The 23,282-nt window shown below is 43.3% G+C and overlaps 1 protein-coding gene across 5 annotated transcripts in view; it reads right to left on the bottom strand.

The window, feature by feature from the left end:
* GMPPA (GDP-mannose pyrophosphorylase A) overlaps positions 1-23,282 on the bottom strand; it is a 42,343-nt gene that overhangs the window by 2,502 nt on the left and 16,559 nt on the right. For 3 of the 5 annotated variants that reach the window (XM_085879774.1, XM_085879773.1, XM_085879776.1), the window contains 3 exons: positions 7,900-7,992; positions 7,650-7,821; positions 1,183-1,387 (listed from right to left, as the gene is read on the bottom strand). In XM_085879774.1, coding sequence (XP_085735900.1) covers positions 1,206-1,387; positions 7,650-7,821; positions 7,900-7,992 — 447 coding nt within the window. In that variant the 3' untranslated portion in view covers positions 1,183-1,205. The remainder of the gene's footprint in view (positions 1-1,182; positions 1,388-7,649; positions 7,822-7,899; positions 7,993-23,282) is intronic. The other 2 variants (XM_085879777.1, XM_085879778.1) reach the window with 1 other exon arrangement.

Genomic DNA, 23,282 nt, shown 5'->3' on the forward strand with positions numbered 1-23,282 from the left:
GCTGTCACTTGCCAATAAACCGCCAAAATAAAGGTACGTGTCAGAAGAACGTGTTGCATGCTTGGAACAAGATCACCCGTCGGGCGGGTACTCTGCTCGTATTCATAAATGGGTTGTTAAAACAAGCTTGTTAAACCAGTTGTTAATCAATGGAACCTTTTGTGGCAGGTTAAATCAGAAGCCCTTGCAAAGGGACCCGGTGAAATGGTGGTTAGTAAATAATGAATATGATTATTTGTTGCTGCACAGAAAAAGTTTTTGATGTCAACATATTATTGACCTTTTTGTGCCTCGTAGTCAGGATGGAAGTTTAGGTTTAGTAATATTGTGAAGAGATCAATGTTGATGTGGACTTGGTCTTTAGAAGTTTAAATTATTGACGTCAGCTTTCTTTCGCTAAAAGGGCAGAGGTGTGTAGACTTTGAAGCTGAGATTGTTTTAATTATTGGCATGCTACAGGAGTGCTGCTGGGAGAATTCTGTTTTTGGTAAAGATGCGATATTGTTGATCACCAGAGTAAGTGATGTCGTGAAATCTCATTACCCGTGATAAAGCGAAATAGTCATCCTTGGGAAAACACAGGTTTTTCAAGGTGAAGGCCAACATTTTGTAGAGTTTGTCCTTGGGCCTTATTTATTATCAGGGCAAATTCTGGTTGAACTGGGAACTGGCAACAATGTAGCTGAAATGGTATCGTTGTAATTTTTGGAAATAGCTTACTTAAAGATGATGTAACTACACAACAAATGATTCTCAAAAGAAAGTTCCCAAAAGACACTCAGCAAATGAACCCACAATGTACGTATGGTTGACAGTGATTAATTTTGTTGTTGTTTTTTTTAATCAGAATAGTTGTAAAAGATGAGCGCTCAGGCCATTATAGTAAATAATTTGTTAGCACACGTAAAACAGACCCCATAAGATAGCACGGAGCAGGATCACTCGATTTTTTTTTTTAAGAAGAAGAAGAAGAAGCAACAGCAAAAGACATAGAAAGAAGATATAGATAGAAAGTTGGGTGCCCAATCATAAATAAGGAAAGTCATAAATACATGTATGTGCATGTATGCAAAATATTTGTTCAACATTTAAGTGATGGATCAGTGTTCAATGTGGCGTGTACGCCTCCAAATTTAATGCATCAAACCCATCCCGTTCTGTCCTGATATTACCCAGACGTACCTAATGTTGACTGGACTCCGACCTCACCGAGAAGGGAGAGAAAGTTCTGTCCATCCTGACCCTACTTTGGCGATGGACCCAGATGGCATCAATGTCCATGTTCTCAAATCCTGCTCTGCCATTCTTTGTCCCCCTCTATATTCTCTATTCAGTCTGTCCTCCTTTGGCTGCCTGCCCTGTGTGTGGAAGTCAGCAAACATCACACCTGTTCACAAGAAAGGTGCAAAAACAGACCCGATCAACTTGCTTCCAATTACAGGAAAAGCCATGAAATCCATCATTGCTTCCGATGTCAAATATTTCCTTATTTCAAACAGTCTGCTCTCACCATCAATTTGGAGTCCATCCTGGCCACTCTCTGCTCCTCTCTCATGTTTCAAATCCCTCAATCTCAAACAAGATGTTAGAACTGTTTACCTGGATATATTATATATCTCAAGCAAATGACAGTCTGGCATTCTGCTTTGCTTACCAAGCTCTCTGCCTGTGACATAGAAGACAGTCTTCATTCCTGGATTTCTGACTTCATCTTCTCACACAGTCAACATGTTGCCATCATCAAGGCTGGAGATCCCCAAGACAGTGTTTTGGGCCTAATCTAAATCCTCATATGTAGCAGTGACCTCGAGAAAACGCTCTTCCTTTTTGCAGACAACTCCATATCGTGTCATGCAGTATAGTACTGCAGCATAGCAAACCAATTGTTCAAATTTGCATAAAAGCACCAATCTGAAATATCAGACTACGCTGCTGGACCAGTAGCCATCCCTTTACGAGAAAGACAGCAGTCTCTGTCTCTGTCTCAATCTGGAAATTATTTGACTCTTGACCAATAAATGGAACATGTCCTTAAAACCTGGAAATATCACAGTCTCACTGTATCACTTTGGATTGATTGTCAAATTAACCCAACAATCTATTCCCTTGGTCATCCACTGGAAGAGGTTCAGTCTCTTGAACTTCTAGACCTCACCATCAGCCATGACCTTTCCTGGGTCAACTACATAGCAAAGCTGGCCTCCAAAGCCAACCACAGACAGGGCATCATTCATCGATCCAAGTCTTTCCTTGGAAAATCAGATCCGGAGCTCAATAGAGAACTTCTCTCAACTATGGCCTGGTTACCTGACATCACATTTGTCTCTCTTGGATTTGTGGAAACTAAAACTCCAAAAACGAATGGAAACTGAGGCCAAAGTTCAAGGTTTGTTACTCTCACATTGCAGACGGATTGGTGGTCTCAGTTTTTCTCCATCATTACTCCCTCTGCTGTCTTTATCCTCTAACCCTCCCCAGCAGCTACAGAATGCACACACTCTTTCAGTAACCCCCTCCTGGTTAAACTTCCAAAATCCAGGCTGACTGCACACCTCAACTCTTATTTCTCACTTCACCAGTCTCTGGAACCACCTTCCAGATGCTGTTCTGTCTCACTATTCCCTGCAGGAATTCAAGCAAGCAGTGTGTCACAATGTCATGTCAAACCCAATTCTGACCCATGATCTTTATTACCCCCATTAACCTTTCCTATCTCAACCATCTTACTAGTTTCAGTGTTTCATCGGCTTCTCCCTCTCCTTTTTTATTTTTCTATTTTCCTGCTTATTACCTTGATGGCTGTCGAAATTGTCAGTTCTACCTTGCTGTTCCATGAGATTCACTGTTGTAAAAGGACAAAGAAAAAATAATAATAATAATCTTGCACATTTAAGAATGAGAATAAATAACTGAGATAAGGCTTGGTTGTGGGTCAAAATGATGTAGACGTGGCAGGTATGCAATATTGCCTGATGGCATTGGTGAGAAAAGTACAACAAATTAATTCACATGTTCCACTCATCTGGATCCAACTATGGATTAAAAAGAGTGTTTAGAGGAGATCAGCAGCAACCATGTCCTGTTCAATTGCAGATGCATACAGTACCTATTTGACATACAAATTAGTTTAATTACCAGATGTCCGGAAAGCACATTCATAGCGAGCGACTCGAGGCATGCTCCATCGGGACAATGGAATCGGAGCTCATCAATAGTCTCGCACGACATAAATAAATGGTAGTATTACTTATTCGTTGAATATTATGTCTGACGATTGGCTTCAGGATCAAAGGTACTGCATGAAAGTGCTGGTATTTAGGACAAGGCAGAGTTGGTCAGGCTTGAGAGATTTTTTACCTCCGCCACCAAAGGTGGACGGAGGTTATGTTTTCATCCCTGTCTGTTTGTGAGCAGAATATCTCAAAACGTTATGAATTGCTTCTGATGAAACTTGGTGGGCAGGGTAGGTGTGTGACAAGGACAAATTAATTCGATTTTGGTGAAGATCAGGATCTGGAGACGAGAATATTTTTAATTGATACTTCACCATTGAGAAATGGAGCCCAAAAACGATATATAGCATGATACTTCAAAACGTTATGGACAGATGACAAAACCTGGTGGACAAGTTGGGTGGATGACAACAACAAGCTGATTAGATTTTGGTTCAGGTCCGGATACAGATTCGGCCTATCAGTGGAATACAAAATGTAATCTGTTCAGCCTGGCAGAGGTATGTGCTCTACCTAGTGCCATTCAAGTTGTGAGCTGCAGTGTTAGCAATTAGGACAGTTTCAGAGAACCAAACGTGGAATGGAATTCTTTAAAACCCAACCGAGCCAAGCCACAGTGAAATGCAGTGGAGGTAGAGTCCAATAAGATATTTGATTGAGGGTAAAATGCCCACCTGGCATGATGGGTTTCATTTAGCCTTGGCATTGCCCAGTGATGCATGACAAATTGTGTTAACAGCAAGATAATGACCCCAAGCGATGGGTTTACATTTTGTCTCCATAAAGGGTTCACACTTACTCTGCAGTGTCTCCATTCCAAAGATTTTGCTCTTTGAACTCATTAGCAAAAAGCTGCTTAAGCCAAGAGTCACAGTTCGTGCCACGGATATCAATTCTCGTGAGTGCTGCAATATGCCATTAACAAATGACTGCAATCATATTGTATGGTCAGTTGTCATCGCAAGACTTTAAATCCATCTTGTAGTCAGGTAAGTAATTAACAATGAGAACAGCAAGACAACCACATTGTCCATCATTAGCATACCCTCACAAAAAGCTTTAAAATACATCACACATACACCGAGCATACAACCCATGTAAATTGCACAATGAGGTGGAGCACTGGGTGCTTTGAAATGATAATGGAGATAACATGCGATTTCTATAATGGATACAAGGTGCTTATAATGATAATATCCTTTATGGTCCTCCTAATATGTCTGGTATCCTGAGCGTCCACAACAAAAGGCTCTCCAGCTGACAATACAGTGGACAATTTCAAATGACAATTGTCCAGTATCTATATACTAATAAATGTCTGTGTGTGTGTGTGTGTGTGTGTGTGTGTGTGTGTGTGTGTGTGTGTGTGTGTGTGTGTGTGCATGCGTGTCAGTGTGTCTCCTCCATAACCCCAAAACCATAAAACCTTTCAGCCTGAATCTTTGCATGCATATCAAGAAAACTCCAAGGAAGTGCAAGAGTGAAAATTGAGTGTTTGGTTTAATTAAAATACCCCTTTTGAAGATAATTAACAGCCTTATTTAATTATATCCTTTATCAGGCACATCCTCGGTCACCACTCTTAATGGACTCTTGTGGCGTATGCATGGTTACCTCACTGGGGTCTGAAGCTGACATCTTTTTGGCCTGCTCAACCATGATTTGACTTGGAACATGCCACAACGATTTTTTCATGAAGGTTTTGTTTCTCTCTCCCCCCTCCACCCCCTCACTCTCCTCACTCATATTAAATGCCTCTTCATCATAGCTGCAAATCGCTAAGTACATTGCAATGCTTATAAACACCTGGAGACAGCGTTCGTTGCTTTATTTCATTTCTGCACATGTGATCACCGTGAGAATCATTTAAACTAAGCAGAATTACAAAACATGCTCCAGAATTAAACTTGCAAGCAGTTTCGACTCTTAGAAAAGTGTTCATTTGTCCATTTTGGACAAACACCAAGTGGCCAAAAGTATACGGACACCCCTTCAAATTAGTGGATTCGACCATTTCAGCCATACCCATTGCTGACAGGTGTATAAGATCAAGCACTCAGCCTTGCAAGCTCCATGGACAAACATTGGCAGCAGAATGGGCCGCAATGAAGAGCTCTGTGACTTTCAACGTAGCACCGTCATCGGATGCCACCTTTCCAACAAGTCAGTTCGTCAAATTTCTGCCCTGCTCGAGTTGCCTCAGTCAACTATAAGTGCTGTTATTGTGAAGTGGAAACGTCTAGGAGCAACAACAACTCAGCCACGAAGTGGTAGACCACACAAGCTCACAGAATGGGACCATCGAGTACTGAAGCGCAGACGAAAAATCGTCGGTTCGTTGCAACACTCACGACTGAGTTCCAAACATATTCTGGAAGCAATGTCAGCACAAACACTGTTCATCAAGAGCTTCATGAAATGGGTTTCCATGACTGAGCAGCCACACAGAAGCCCAAGATCACTATGCGCAATGTCAAGCATCAGCTGAAGTGGTGTAAAGCTCACTGCCAATGGACTCTGGAGCAGTGAATCAAGCCTCACCATCTGGCAGTCCGACAGACATATCTGGATTTGGCGGATGCCAGAAGAACGCTATCTACCCAAATGCATAGTGCCAACTGTAAAGTTTGGAGGAGGAGAAATAATGGTCTGGGGCTGTTTTTCATGGTTCGGGCTCGGCCCTTTAGTTTCAGCAAAGGGAAATCTTAATGCTACAGCATACAATGACATTCTAGACGATTCTGTGCTTTCAACTTTGTGGCAACAGTTTGAGGAAGGTCCTTTCCTGTTTCATCATGACAATGACCATGTTGCACAAAGCGAGGTCCATACAGAAATAGTTTGTCGAGATCGATGTGGAAGAACTCGACTGGCCTGCAAAGAACCCTAGCCTCAACCCCATCGAACATCTTTGGGATGAAATGGAATGCTGACTGCAAGCCAGACCTAATTACCCAACATCAGTGCCTGGCCTCACTGATGCTCTTGTGGCTGAATGGAAGCAAATCCCCGCAACAATGTTCTAACGTCTCGTGGAAAGCCTTCCCAGAAGAGTGGAGGCTGTCATGGCAGCAAAGGGGGGACCAACTCCATATTAATGCCCATGACTTTGGAATGAGATGTTAGCTGAGCAGGTGTCCACATACTTTTGGCCATGTAGAGTATTTGACATTTTGGGCATCTCTGGGAGGTGTATGTTTAATATGGCAGTTCAGTGATTGCTAATCGCGTGCCAAGGGAGCCGTTTCTTATCAACTGTTTCATTGGAGTGTTTGCTTGAGTGCTTAAGCCACTTGGCAAGCACTCTCCAAGCTGCTTGGTTGTTTGTTTTGGTAAAAGTACCTGTGCTTTCAATCCAACATCGATTAGACATAGGTTTCCACCTGTGTTTGGCGGTGCCATGCGGTGGATGCCTCGGGAGGTGTCTCATCTGCTGAAAAAGTGCAATTTTATTTTTACAGGACATCGTTTTGTTTTACCATTTTGTGTGATCTCCATTTAATATAATCCACTCCTCACTTCGACATCGATACATATTTTAAAACAATGAAGGTCCATCCGACCACATGAAGTTTATGTTCAGATCAAGCTGTGAAGTCTTCTGTTCTCAAAGTTTGTGCTGAGGGTTCTCTTCAGGATTGTCACTGAGCCCAGGACAGCTTCCAACTGTAGTTTGTTTGTAGTGATATTCCCAGGGATGGTTTTTAATATCTCTGTGAGGTTCTTAATCATCATTCCCATACTGCAACTATCACTGGTACAACTTTGGCATTCTTTAGCTTCCAGGATCTTTTCACTTCATTCTCGAGGTCTTGGTAGTTCGTCATTTTCTCTGCACAAACTCTGTTGTGTCGTTGTGTGTACAGCTATTCTGACATGTTTTTGGGGTTTTTTTGTGTTCGGTCATTACATATCACATATGATTCTCTATGCAAACGCCACCTCTACCCCTCACCTCAGTCACCTGTCATTTGTTTTCCTCCTTCCCCCCACGCCTCTCTCGTTCTCTGTCCCCTGCTCGCTGCCCCTACTAATAAAATGCAGCACTCTCTTCCTTCACCTCTGTCACTCGCTTACTCTCACACCCACCTCCTCCTCGCACCCCTCCCTCCCACAGTGTATAGCAACGTTTAGTGAGGTGTTGCTCTCCCCACCCCCCCCTTCTCACTCTTCCTCCCCCTTCCCAGCGACCCCTTCTTCATCCACCCTACCTCCCCTCCAACCTCTCTCCATACACCTACCTGCCTCTCTATCTCCCTCACTCATTCTCCACCCCTCCCTATTGTCCCCGTCAGCAAAAAGACGGGTTGTATTTGCTAGTACTTAATAAAAGGACGAAAACAATATTATCATTGTATTTTATAATTATCTAAAGGGGAGGAGGGTAAAACACCCAGGATGTGAGCAGGTTCTCACCTAGGATGGTGATGGATGGGTTAAGACGTCCATCTGGGTTGAACAACGTCTCGCTGTTTATCTTGGCAAAGGGGTCATTGGGGTTTGGGTCACTGGGGGTTCCTTCGACCCTGGCCCAGCGTCCCACCGTGCTGTTCCAGCCCACAATGGCATTGAGTATGCAGCAGTTGTCCTGGGTGAAGGCAGAAGATCATAAAAACTGGCACTCTTCCAACACAAATTAAATACCTTTGTTGCATCAAATATGTACCTGTAAGTAGGACCCCTGCAGGATAATGGACTCCTTGATTCTCACACCGGGTCCAACAATCACATTCGGGCCGACGGTCACATTTGGGCCTAGCTGGAGCACAAGGCACAAAAATTATTGCATTACAAATGACATCTCACGTGTCAAAAATCTTTACAGTGGCAGTTTGTCAACATCAGATCGATACGAGGAAAAACTTGAACAGAAAGGGTGTGGGGCAGGGAGGCCATTAACATTCCATAAGTGAGGTTTCTGTGGAATCAAAAGGTCTTAACCTCATTGGCATTTTCAGCAGAGGCAGAGGCAACTGTTGCTTTGTCATTGCAAACACGTTGATAACCTGCTTTCAAATGTGCCTCTTCTAGTCCACCCCATGCCCCTTCAGCTCCACCACCCTCCCCTCATTCCTCCAGGACACATATGTCTGTTCCTTGTTAGTTTTCCAAAATCCATGCTGACTGCTCATCTCCACTCCTTTGTCACCCGTTTTCACCCACCTGTGGGATTGCCTCTGCAAATCAGTTCAATCTCACTCTTCCCACGAGTAATTTAAGATGGCAGTACAACGCCATTTCATATCATCCTCCATTCTTAGCAATGATCTTCTCAACCCCGATATCCCTCCCCAAACTCGTCACTCTTGTATGCATGGTATTCTCTCTCTCCCTCTCTTTTTATTCAATTAGTTCATCCACCTGCTTATTTGTGTTCAGATGTTTTCCACAATACCACTGTTAGTATGTTACAGTCTTCTCTTCGATCCCCAATCAACATGCTCTTCCAAGAGCCAATAAACTCTGAAACTAAAAAAAACAAAAAAAAAAAGAACAACATCCCATCGCATTCATATGGCATTATCTTCTTCATGCCCTAAAGCCCTAAAACATGCTTCCTGACATAATCTGATATATATATATACATATATATATATATATATATATATATATATATATATATATATATATATATATATATATATATATATATATATATATATATATATATATATATATATATATATATATATATAGTTACGAATCTGGAAACCATGCGCACTCAACATTCAGGTCCCAAAGTTAGTTATGCCGGTAAGTATGTGTGTAGTCAGGTCCCTTTCTTTTGTCTAGTGAGAGAGTCGAATATGTGCATTGTGATGTTTTTTTGTATAGTAAGGTTATTACATCTCACCACCTGCCCATCACGCTCCATCACCACCGTTGGCTGCTTGTACCTTGAATTGCCGAGAGAGGGGCCTCGCGGTCCCAGTCCTCGGCTTGCACGAACGTTCCACACGCAATCGTGGCTTCACCACCATCCACCTTCCTCAAACACACGTGGAGGGGAGGGGGGATTTCTCCGGGCATGGTCAAAATCCCACCCAGGAAGGCTGTGCCCATAGGATCCTGGCCAATTAGGGATGGACAGCGAGATGATTCTCGCCAAGGCCCTGCCCCGTGTGGGAGGAGATATATCCCCAAGCACGCTCTGAGAGGATGTGGAGATCTGGAGTTCCTGAGCAATTACAAGTTGGTTGAAGGTGGTTGGGCTGGAAGGGGAGTGAACCGGCCTGTTCGTGGAGCCTTGGAGGGTCCCGTCCGCGACCCTGATCTCCGCCCGGGGGCTCCGATTGCTCCACGCGGCTGCCGCCACGAGCCACGAGTCCCACACGTGCGACCGGGTCCAGGCCGACGACCTGTGGCAGGTGCCACATTTACCGAGTACTCCCTTCCCTCCGACGACCAGGTGCAAGCCGAACTCTGACCCCCAGCTTGTCTCACTCATCGGTTGGAGGGTCGAATAAAGAACCTTGGGTTTTCTTTTCATTTGAGTGTGTGTCTGAGTGTGTTGGGCCCATCTTGTAAGTGGAACTGCATAAGTGTTTTTGCCCATTGTAAATACTTGCATTGAATATTCGCTTTAAGTCTCGCTTCTCTTGTCTTATATTTACTGTTAATAAATTTATTAGAAATGTTCCCAGTCCGATTCTGTCCCTTCTTGTATTGGTCCAGCATGGTTCGTATCTGAGTTTAGATGGGGTTTCATCCCCGGTAATCGGTACATCGTAGCCGGAACGTCCTGGGCAGGCCCGCTCGACTGCATCCGAGCCGGAGTTGGTAGGTGGAAGTTGATACTCTACCATAGCTGGTAGAGTGATCCAGTTCGGCCAGACATTCCGAGGGTGTGAATCCCCGGTAGCCAAGACTGCGTGGTAACTTAGGTATATTGGATCTGGACAATTAACCCTACGCCACGCGGTCGAGTATTGGTGTTTCACGGTCAATTAATCGACCCGCCGGCTTCGGAGTTATCCGGAGCGAAGGCCTATAATTCCGGGAAGACCGGTGGGAGAAGGCGTAAACTTCCCCCCTAGCGGTTGTTCTCGCCACCGACCCCTGGCCCACAACTATATATATATATATATATATATATATATATATATATATATATATATATATATATATATATATATATATATATATATATATACACATACATACATATATATATATATACATACATACATACATATACACCAGGCGTAGGGGCGTGCGCCTGTAATCCGGCTACTCGGAGGCTTGGGTTGGAGGATCGCTTGAGGACGGGAGCTCTGCACTGAGCCGCGCTATGAGAGGGTGGAAGGCAGCCCAGAATCATGGCGAAACCCAATCCTTATGCCTGTGTCGTAAGAGGCGACCAGGGTTGCATCAGGAAGGGCATCCGGCATAAAACCTATGCCAAATCAGTATGCGGATCATAACGGATGATCTGCTGTGGCGACCCCAAACGGGAGCCGGGAGCAGCCGAAAGACGAACAACATATATATATATATATATATATATATATATATATATATATATATATATATATGTATATATATATATATATATGTATATATATATATATATATATATATATATATATATATATATATATATATATTGTTGTAGTTCTAGAAAACCACATACCTCAACCTCAAAGGCAATGGCACACAACATACAATGATCCCAAGGCAGTTATTTCATTAGTATTCGTATAGTTAGTCCTCCCTTCATGTCTAGTGAGTAAATGGGACAAACTGTGTTGTGGGATACTCTCATAGCCAAGTCTTTTTCATCCCCTGTATCATCCCTCAATCTCGAGCCTTTTCCCCCCTCCATCATCACATGGACAAGCCATGCAAGCACGCACGTCACGCATGTAAAGAAATGTTGCGCTACGAGCAGGTTTGCACTGCGAGCGCTCCCTGCCTGCAGTACATCGTTCCTTCACGATTGCGTGCCATTTATCCATACGAATGTGCGTGACACTGACTGACACACACACACACACACACACACACACACACACACACACACACACACACACACACACACACACACACACACACACACACACACACACACACACACACACACACACACACTTTTCATCTTTTCTTGCCTTATAGTTTGGAATTAAATTAGACTTACATTGCCCAATTAAGGTGTGCAAAGTTGTTGGAGACACATCCCAACAGACTCACAGTTGTAATTGCTGTTAAAGGTGCTTCCACCAAGTATTACCTCAGGGGGGTGGACTCTTATCCAACCAAGATATTCCAGTTTTGTATTTTTAATTTATTTTCTGAAATTTGTAGAATTTGTTTTTCATTTGGAAGTTGCAGGCGACAGTATGTAATTTAAAGTGCAAAAAGTCTGATTTAATGCAATTTACTTCCAGACTAAAAGGCAACTAAAGGTGAAAATTTTGAAAGGGTGTGTCGATTTTCTATAGGCACTGTACATAAAGATACATATACCAGCAAATACCACCCATTGCTCCGCTGATGAGAATACCGAGAGAGGGGGAGAGAGAGCGAGGAGAGCAAGGATGGGGAGAGAGAGAGAGGAGGGAGGGGTGAGTGAGGAGGGGAGGGAGACCGAGGAAGTGGGGAGGAAAGTTGCAGGCGACAGTATGTAAATTAAAGTGCAAAAAGTCTGATTTAATGCAGTTTACTTCCAGACTAGAAGGCAACAAAAGGTGAAAATTTTGAAAGGGTGTGTCGATTTTCTATAGGCACTGTACATAAAGATACATATACCAGCAAATACCACCCGTTGCCTCGCTGATGAGAATACCGAGAGAGGGGGGAGAGAGAGAGGAGGGAGAGGAGAGCAAGGATGGGGAGAGAGAGAGAGAGGAGGGAGGGTGAGTGAGGAGGGGAGGGAGACTGAGGAAGTGGGGAGGAGAGCGATGCCGCACCACACATTGCTGTACACTCCGGGAGGGAGGGTGTGCGAGGAGGGGGGATAAGACAGAGAGGAGTGAGAGAGGAGGGAGGGGGAGAGAGAGAGAGAGGTGAGGGGAGACAGAGAGGAGGGGAGACAGGAAGGGGGGAGAGCGACACCTCACCACATGTTGCTATACACTCCGAGACGGAGGAGGTGTGAGGAGGGGGGTGGGAGTGAGAGTGACAGAAGGAGACAGAGGGTGAGAGAAGAGTGGGTAGAGAGAAAGATGGGAAAGAGAGAGAAAGAGAAAGAAGGGAGAGAGAGAAAGAGAAATAAGGGAGAGAGAGAGAGATAGAGAGAAAGATGGGAGAGAGAGAGAGAGAGAGAGAGAGAGAGAGAGAGAGAGAGATACACAGACAGAGTGAGCGAGAGCGAGAGCGAGAGAGAGAGAGAGAGAGAGATGGGAGAGAGAGAGAGAGAGAGAGAGAGAGAGAGAGAGAGAGAGAGAGAGAGAGAAGAGAAAAGAGAGAACAGAGAGAGAGAGAACAGAGAGAGAAAAGAGAGAGAAAAGAGAGAGAAAAGAGAGAGAAAAGAGAGAGAAAAGAGAGAGAAAAGAGAGCAAAAAGAGAGAGAAAAGAGAGCAAAAGAGAGAGAAAAGAGAGAGAAAAGAGAGAGAAAAGAGAGAGAAAAGAGAGAGAAAAGAGAGAGAAAAGACAGCGAAAAGAGAGCGAAAAGAGAGAGAAAAGAGAGAAAAAGAGAGAGAAAAGAGAGAGGAAAGAGAGAGGAGAGAGGACAGAGAGAGGACAGAGAGAGAGAGAGGACAGAGAGAGAGAGAGAGAGAGAGAGAGAGAGAGAGAGAGAGAGAGAGAGAGAGAGAGAGAGAGAGAGAGAGAGAGACAGAGAGAGAAAGAGAGGGAGGGGAGCCAGGAAGGGGAGAGCGACGCCTCACCACGTTATACACTGAGAGGCAGGGGGTGTGAGGGAGGGGGTGAGAGAGAGAGGAGGGGAGGGTAGAAAAAGGGTGGGGGGGAGGGGAGAGAAGCGGGGTGAGACAGGGGAGAAGGAGGAGGTGAACGGGAAAGAGGAGTGTTGAAAGTGTCTCAATTTAGCCTGCTTGGGGTTGTTGCTGATAGCGCTCCTGGTGGACAATTGGTCTGAATTCCCAATGGTGATGGTAACCCATATAATGCAGCACACGGCATTGGATCGCTCGGCCAAATAATTAACCGCTGCATTGTCTCAGGCACGATTCTTGGTCTGCCACGCTAAATTCACAGTTATGGTAAAGCAACTTTGGGCATGAGGATCCGGCCTGAGTTAAGAGTTGCAACTGGTATTTGTGGTCTGCTTAGCTTATTAGCCTGTCTCCTGTGAAGCGGAAGACAGGGTTTTGCAATCACTTCTATGTGTCTATCAGGACCATAACTCTTAACCACTTGAGCTTTTGTCATCAAATTTTAAACAAAGCTTTATTATGAGAATATGAAGAGGACAAATTAATAATTTAAAAAAATATTAGTTAATTATTATGATTATTGTTGTTCTTCAACACTTTTTTGGCCTTTTTTTGCTCCATTTAAAAAAGAAATTCTCAGCGACTACTTGTCCGAATGACAAAATTTTCAGGGTAGGAGCGAACCAAAATTTTCAGGGTAGGAATTCAGTACGTTTTAATGATAATTATGATGTCATAGGTCATGTGGTATGGCAGCTATCTTGAATTAAACATTAAAAATTTAAACATTATATCTCTGAAACCGCTGATCGGAAAAAAAAAAATGAAACTGCACATCTCATTCTTCTCTCAATGCGGGTTACAGTGTTGTAAGGATACATCATCGGTGAAGTGGTAGACCAGCCAAAAATGTTTTAATTAAAATCCTTGTTTGCCATTACGATTCAGTGTGGATGTCCAGGCCATAACATTTTTACCAATTGAGCTTTTGTCATCAAATCTTCAACAAGCCTTTATTATGAGATTGTTAAGAACACGGATTAATAAAATGAATAATTTTTTTTAACTGTCATTTTTGTCAAGCTCAGTAAGAGTACAAAGTGGGCTTTGCATTTTCAGATGCCTTCTAGTTTAATGATGCTTTCAAATCAAACTTAATGTAGAGTCTTCGTCAACTACTCCAAAGTAGAAAAGCTAAAAAATGCACACAAAATGTGAATAAGTTAGATTAACAGAGAAACATCAGATGATTCACAGTTACATAAGTATTCAAACCCTTTGCCCAATTGACCCGAAATCACTTCAGGAGCAAATTATTAGTTAAAAAGTTAAACAAAATTAATGTAACAGGTGTCACCTGTCTGTAATCAGTGGTTTAACTTAAAAAAATTAAGCTCCCCTACTTATATAAGGATTTTAAAGGTGAAACACCTGGTCAACCAACAGGGCAAACATGAAGACGAAGGAGCTTTCCAAATAAATCAGACATAAAGTGGTGGAGAAGCACCGTTTAGGAGAGGGTTCAGAGAGGATTTCAAAGTCACTCATTATCCCTTTAAGTTTGGTGAAATCCATCATTGAAGGGGAAACCAAACACTCAAATCATTTTGATGCCAACTATCGCTTGATATTCTACAAAATAGATATGATGGGTTTTTTTTCCGATTTAAAAAGTAGGTAATTTTGCGATTAAAAGTGGAAATCTTTACACTTCGCTGAGACATCACACCTTAAGGTCAACCACCAGATTTATAATATGGAATAGGCAAAGCCTAAAAGCGAATGTAGAATTCTTCTTACATTCGCTTCTGACTTTACATAAAACTTGTTCACAACTGTATACTTGCCAACTATACCGTGGTACATGTAAGCGCCGCACAGCTGATGATTTTGACGCAATTTCCGGTTACTTCGGCCTGGATTGGGGATCAGCGATCAAATAATGTAAATCACGATTAAAAAATATTTTTTGGTGATGCGGGAGATATCTTTATTAAAATTAACTTTGGGAAAAAATAATTGAATAAATAAATAAATAAACGATCACTTCTGGTCAAGAATAAAAGAAATTTAAAGTTCCGGAAAGAGTTTCAAAATCACTCCCGGTAATGTTAAATACAAAATAAACACTTCCTGTCATGAAAAAAAATCACTTTCGGAAGTATAAAATTAACTTTGGGAAAAAAAATAATTGAATAAATAAATAAACACTTCCGGTCATGATCTCCCGGCATGCATCATTCCCCATGACAAAAACCGGAAACAAAAAAAAACAGAAGCAAAAAAAAAAAACGGAAGCAAAATGGTCATAGCCAGCGACACGGATTCACAATTGCCAGGGTATTGTGTTGTTTTTGTTGTTTCCTATTCTCTCATGTGCACGCGTTAAGTAATATTCACAAGATAGAAATAAAACCCAATCGTGTTTATACACCGCACAGCGTTTAACAACAACCGGAAGCAAAAGGTCATAGCGAACGACACGGATTCCAAATAGCAGGGGTATTGTGTTGTTGTTGTTGTTTCCTATTCTCTCACGTGCACGCGTTAAGTATGAAGCTCACTGCGTTCGCTATTATCTACAGGTTACATAGCAGTATGATTTACCTCACATGGCGAATAATTTTCGATTTTCCACAAATATGCTTCGTTGATGTATCCTTGGTGGTTGAAGTAATCCAACCAAGATTGTTTCATGCTCCACCAATGGCTTTACACAAAAGAGGTCAACGATTGACCGTATCCTTGCTCTTCGGGTCCTCACCGAACGCAGACGAGAGTTTCGGCAAGGGCTGCTTGCAGCCTATGTTGATCTCTGTAAAGCGTTCGATTCAGTGAATCGGGATGCCCTCTGGAGGATTCTTGGTCTTTGTGGGGTACCACCAAAACTGATTGATCTGATGTCTGAACTCCACTCTAGTACTGAGAGTGCTGTGAAATGTGGTGGTACCATCTCTGACTTATTTCCAGTTGTTACTGGAGTTTGTCAGGGGGTGTGTACTGGCCCCCACACTTTTCAGCACTTGTATGGACTGGATTCTAGGGAGGATGTCGGAGAGATCAAGCTGCGGTGCATCGTTTGGGAATGTCAAGATCTCAGACCTTGATTTCGCAGATGATGCAGTCATCTTTGCGGAGACTTTAGATTTCCTTTTGGGGGCCCTCGAGGTGCTGAATGAGGAGTCGGAGCCACTGGGATTACGGGTTTTTTGGGTCAAAACTAAGATCCAGGCTTTCAATGACATCTTGGATGCTGCTGTCCTGTCTGTGTCTGTTTGTGGTGAGGACGTTGAGATCGTGGAGAGATTCACTTACCATGGCAGTGATATTCATGTTTCTGCTGGCTGTGAGTCAGAGGTCAATAGACATCTGGGTTGGGCCTGGGGAGTCATGGATTCACTGGATCATGGGGTGTGGCGCTGCCGGTACCTGTGCAGGAGGATGAAAGTCCGAGTCTTCAGGTCCTTGGTGCTTCCAGTCTTGCTCTATGGATGCGAGACTTGGACTCTGACCAAGGATCTGAGATGGATACTTAATTCCTTTGGTACCAGGTCTCTTCAGAGAATCCTTGGCTATCGCTGGTCGGATTTTGTGTCCGAGTGGTTGCTGAGAGAGACTTGGATGAGATTTGTTACCTGCATAGTCCGTGAGTGTCAGTTGCGGCTGTATGGACATGTGGCTCGTTTTCCTGACGCTGATCCTGCTCACCAGATTCTCTCAGCGAGGGAGTCTCGTGAGTGGAGGAGGTCAATGGGCCGACCACGTGCCTCGTGGTTGCAGCAGGTTGACCAGCATCTCAAGGAGATGGGGATGGGCCTGGCATCTGCCTGGTGGGTGGCCAGACGGAGGCCCCTGAAGTACCGGTGGAAAGTGGACGCAGCGACGCGCTATTCTGGCACATGCTCCCATACCTGACCTGACCAATGTCCCAAATGACTTGAGTTTGCAAGAAATTGGAGGTTTGTCCTAAAATGATCACTTTTGTAATCGGAACATTTTACAGAGTGCTGGAAAGAAACAACAGAGATGGCGAGATATTTTGGTTATTTGCCATGACCAAGAGAGGATGCCATCCCCATGGTCAAGTGGAAGAAATAGCTGTCACTCAAAACTGTAAGACCATCTCTATCCAGCTACCAACACATGTACATGGGCGACCACACCCCCTCCACAATCCCTCACAACACCCACCACCGCACACACTCCCATTCACCACCCCCCCTCCACAATACCCAGCACAACCCTGCAGCCCTCTCCCCCGAGCACCACTTCCCCCTCCACTTGGGCAGGACATGGACACGGCACGGACACAGCACGGTTTTTAGACATTGTTTTTTTGACATCTTTACAAATTAATTCAAAATTAAAAGTTGAAATGTGTTGCATCAATAAGTATTCAACCCCTTTGCTATGACACTCCAAATTGAGCTCAAGTACATCCAATTTTCTTTGATCATCCTTGAGATGTCTCGACAACTTGATTGAAGTCCACCTGTGGCCAATTTAACTGATTGGACATGATTTAGACACAAATACACCTATATATATATATATATATATATATATATATATATATATATATATATATATATATATATATATATATATATATATATATATATATATATATATACACATACATACATAAGATCCCATGGTTGAGAGTGCATGTCAGAGCAGAAACTTCACCATTAAGTCCAAGGAACTGTCAGTAGATCTCCGAGATAGAATTGTGAGGAGGCATAGATCTGGGGAAAGGTACAAAATCTCTGGAGTGTTAAAAGTTCTCAAGAGCACAGTGAGCTCAATCATTAGGAAATGGAAAGAATATGCAACTACCCGGACTCTTCTTTGAGCTGGCCGTCTGACCAAACTGAGCAACCGGGCAAGAAGGATCTTGATCAGGGAGGTGACAAAGAACCCAATGACCATTGTGACAGAACTACAGAGTTCCTTGGCCAAGAAGGGAGAACCTGCCAGAAGGACAATAATTTCTGCAGCATTTCACAAATCTAGACTTTATGGGAGAGTAGCCAGACCGAAGCTCCTCCTGAGAAAAAGGCACATTACAGCATTCCTGGAGCTTGCAAAACCACACGTGAAAGACTGAGAGCACGAGGCAAAAGATTCTGTGCTCTGATGAGATGAAAACTGAACTCTTGGCCTGAATGTAAAGCGCTACATCTGGCGGAAACCGAGCACAGCTCATCACCCATCTAACACCATCCCTACCATAAAGCATGGTGGTGACAGCATCATGCTGTGGGGTTGCTTTTCAGTGGCAGGGATTGGCAGACTTGTCAGGATAGAGGGAACAATGAATGGAGCCAAATACAAGCAAATCCTTGAGGAGAACCTGCTTCAGAGTACAAAACACCTGAGACTGTGGCAATGATTTACATTCCAACAAGACAATGACCCCAAGCATACAGCCAAAGCAACACTGGAAAGGCTTCAGAACAAGAACGTGAAAGTCATTGAGTGGCCCAGCCAAAGCCCAGACTTGAATCCCATTGAGAATCTGTGGAAAGACTCTAATATTTCTGTTCACCGACACTCCCCATCCAACTTGACAAAGCTTGAGAAAACCTGCAAGGAAGAATGGGAGAGAATAACCAAATCAAGATGGACAAAGCTGATACGGACATACCCAAGAAAAATCGAAGCTCTAATTTCTGCCAAAGGCACTTCTAAAAAGTATTGACTCAGGGGGCTGAATACTTATGTAAATTATATATTTCTGCATTTCATTTTCAATAAATTTATAAAAATTACTAAAAAATATGTTTTCACTTTGCCATTAAGGGATATTTTGGTTAGATCGGTGACAAAAGTTTGAAAAATTTAATCCATTTTAAATTCAGGCTGTAACAACAAAATGTGAAAAAAGTCAAGGGGTATGAATACTTTCTGAACGCACTGTATGTGAGTGAGTTCTGTCTGTGTGTAGCCTATTCTTTGATTATTAAACAATTTCATCCCCCTGAGCCAATCACCCTGAAATCTGCTCCACAACATTATTGTAACATCCGGACTAGGTCAACATCGGAAATAAAAATAAAAATTAAATTCTTAATGAAATCGATGTTAAAACAAAAAAATAACACCTCTCTGGGCAATTGAGCATCTACGCCTCTCCTAATATTACTGCCGCCTGGAAATTATTCCACAAAAGCCTGCTGTTTTCTTATGTACAGATTTATCCCATCTTATCTGCAGTTATCATAACCCATCCTCACACTACTGGTACACAGAATCCTGTGGTGAGGCAGTTGCCTTAAAACAACTTGCCTTCTCTTACGGGAAGGCAAACCCAAACGAAGGCAACTTCAGATCAATTCACAAGGCCTGCAACAAGTGTGTGTCCACTCTCAAGAGAGCCAGAAAACAACATATGTCCAACCTCAAGAATGAATTTTCAAACATGCCTCCTTCCTCATGGACCTGGTGGTGCCTTGTCAAGTCTGTCTCTGGTATATGCACTCCCACACCCCCTCCCCCACATCCCTTCCCACACTGAAAATGGCACTACAGCTGAGTATGCTTGTGAGAAGGCCAAATGCCTCAATTCTGCGTTTGCTTCCAAATCTCATAATAGTGTAGTAGATCGTAGAAAAATCGTGCAAATTATGATACAAGCATCAAATTTGGTATTTCTGCTGTACAGGGCTTTCTGGTCAAATCTGCCCGATTGGCCATTTGAAAATCCAAATTTCGAAAAATTTGAAAAAAATAAAAAAAAAAAACTTCTAAAAAACTTCACAGCTGGCTGAAATTCTTGAAGCGCAAGTGAACAAACATCCCAGACAGAGAACCAAGGGGAGATGCAGTCATCATTGACGGCTCAGCACTTATCAATGCCCGACTTCCATGCACTTCAAAGATATTTGATGACTATGCTAAAGAAGACATCATCCCAAAGGTGGAATCCTATGATGCCAGGTACGAAAGGGTGGATGTAGTGTTTGATGTGTACAAGAAGTCAAGTCCGAGGCAAGGTCAAAAAGGGGGCAAGGAATCAGAAGAAGAGTGACAGGAACCAGTAAGACCCCAAGTAACTGGAATAGCTTTCTTCAAGATGACAGCAACAAGACTGAGCTGTTTCACTTCTTTGCGGAAAAGATGTGTGAAGCACAGACGACAAGCACAATCATTGTCACAAAAGGAGAGATGCCATTAGCAACACAAGGAAGTCACTGGATGCTGTGTCTCCATGTTGTCACGAAGAAGCTGACATTCGAATATTTGTACACGCCAGGGATGCAACGACGGATGGTAGCAAGTTCTTTATCATTAAGGCTCATGACACGGACATACTAGTCATAGCAATATCTATCTGTACTGCCATCGTTACAGGAACTAGGTCTTGAGAACATGTGGATTGCCTTTGGCCAAGGAGCCAAGGCACGATGGATTCCAGTCCATGAGGTAGTTTCTGCAATAGGGCCTGAGAAAGCTAGAGGGATCCCATACTTCCATGCGTTCACTGGATGTGACGTCGTGTCTGCCTTCTGCGGTAAAGGGAAGAAAACTGCATGGCAGACTTGGAATGTCTTTGATGATGTTTCTGAAACATTCACCAATCTCAGCTAGCATCCAACATTGATTCGTGATCTTGACTTTTTGGAAAAAAAAAAAAATTTTCAAAATTTGGATTTTCAAATGGCCGATCAGGCAGATTTGATTAGAATCCCCTGGAGAACAAATGTGCCAAATTTGATGCTTGTATCATCATTTGCACGATTCCTCTCAAAAATTGCTGTTATCTGCCCCACTATAAACCCAACACCCTGCTCCCTGTATCTAACCTACTCTCTCATACCCCATTGTTCCTGGACACTGTGTCTTTCTCAACTGAGAAGTTGAATAAGTTTCTGGCAACCCTAAACTAAGATTATGCTACAGCCACAGATGGCCTCACTGCATGTGTTCAAAAAGCTGCTTTGCCACCCATGCTCATCCACTTACACTCTGTTCTTCACCCTATCCTTTTCACTCTGTCAACATCACTGGAATACACAATGTCACAATACACAAACATGGTGCAAAACAAATCCTCTTAACTACAGGCCCATTAACTTACTTCCACTTATGAGCAAGATAATCCATCATCAGGTAAAAATGTTCACATAAAATCCTTCCATTTCTCCAAAAGCCTCCATCAGTTGGAAATACAGACCCGGTCGCTCCACCATGGACATGCTGCTTGCACTCTCTCAACAATGGATGTAAGCCCTCAATCTCAAGACATGAGATCAGGGTCATCTCTTTGGACACATCTTGAGCATGTGACACAGCATGGCCTTGTTCTCCAAACTCTCTGCTGATGGCATTCAAAGCCACCCCCTCTCGTGGCTTAATGACTTCATCCCTATCGTAGTCAGCGTGTGGATCATAACAACATCCTTTCACTTCCTCTACTTGTGGAGAATGGACCACCCCAAGGCAATGTCTTGAGCCCAGGCTGTCTTCAACGTCATCAACGATATCTATTATTCTCAGGAAAACCCTGCTCATCTCTTAACTGATGACTCCAACCTATGCCATATCATTTCTCATCCTTCAGATAGGTAGACAGCAGTCTCTTCCCTCTCTGCAGACCTAGATACAACCAAGAGTTGGTGCAACAATTTGAATATGTCCTACAACCCTGACAAATCCCACACTCTCACTCTTTCTCTGTCTGTCTGAAAAGGCCATCTAGCAAACCCTCCCAATCTCTATCCTCAACACACCTCTTCTAAAAGTTCAATCACTCAAACTTTTGAGCCTCACTATCATCCATGATTTTTCTTGGGTAACCCACATATCGAAGTTGGCCTCCAAAGCCAGCTGATAAATGGGCATCATCCTCCATCATGCAAGGTCTTCCATTGGCAAATATGAACTTTTATCAACTTACAAGACCTTCATCCACTACACAGGTCTTACCTACCTAAAACTTTGCAACAAATTACCTCCAACACATCAATAAACTTTACAGTGGCAGTTTGTCAATATACAGTGTGTGTGTGTGTGTGTGTGTGTGTGTGTGTGTGTGTGTGTGTGTGTGTGTGTGTGTGTGTGTGTGTGTGTGTGTGTGTGTTTGTGTGTGTTTGTGTGTGTGTGTGTGTGTGTGTGTGTGTGTGTGTGTGTGTGTGTGTGTGTGTGTGTGTCTCCGAGTGGGTGTGAAAGCAAGTGAATATAAGAGTGAGGAATACTGCCCTCCTCTTTGTGATGGTGCCCCTGCCTCGTATCTTGCACTTTTTCATGCTATGGAAACCAAGGCCCTCACAATCATTGGATTCTTCCACGATGAATCAACGTTGTGGACTGTTACTCTCACATCACAGACAAGTTAGTGGCCTCTGTTTTCGACTACCTCCGTTTTGGTCTTGTACCCTCTGCCCTTTCCTTGCTCTCCTCCTCCCAACCCCCTCACCAACCACTTTTCTGCAAGGTGCACACAGTCTGTAAGTAACCCACTTCTGGTAAACCTCCCAAATTCTAGGCTCATTGCTCACCTACACTTATTTGTTACTCTTTTCTCTCACCTGCAGAACCAACTTTATCAGCCTGTTCAATCCCATTCTTCCCACCAAGGATTCAAGACACCTACCTATTCACCAACCCCAGGCAACAATAACATTCCTTCCCTGTAGTATACGAGTACAACTCTCATATACTATAGTTCTCACAATCTCACTGTATAATTTTTGCCTGGGATACACCTGAGGTCATCCCTTCATCCATACCCCTGATGTTCTCCACAATCATTAGCTCTCCCCAAGCATACCCAATTCCTTTCCAGGTTATTGTGTTTTTCCGCTCTTCCTCATCCTCTTTCTGTTTTTTGTTCCATTTCTGTTTCATCCCCACATTTCCCTTCCTCTCTTTTATATATTTTAAATCTTTTGTATACCTTGTCGAGGCTCGTATGAGACCAAACACACAACGTACAGCAAGGGGGGCATGAGACAAGAGGGGCAGGGGTGGGAAGGACAAAACAGTGGGGAACAGAGACATTAGATCTGTGGTAGGGAGAGGGATGGGGTGGGGAACATGGGGAATACAATATGGACATTACAGGGACTTTCAGGAAGGAAAGCAGGGAATTTGAAGGAGGTGGGCTTGGGTGGGATAATGGGGGGAGAAAAGATCGAGGATTTGGACGGGGGACAATAAGAGGTGGTGGGGAATAGCTGTTTTGAAGGCCTGGAGGGAAGAATGGGATTGA

The sequence above is a fragment of the Eptatretus burgeri genome, chromosome 4, assembly GCF_056783735.1.
Source record: "Eptatretus burgeri isolate ZD-2024b chromosome 4, Ebu_testis_v1, whole genome shotgun sequence".
NCBI classification, from domain to species: domain Eukaryota; kingdom Metazoa; phylum Chordata; class Myxini; order Myxiniformes; family Myxinidae; genus Eptatretus; species Eptatretus burgeri.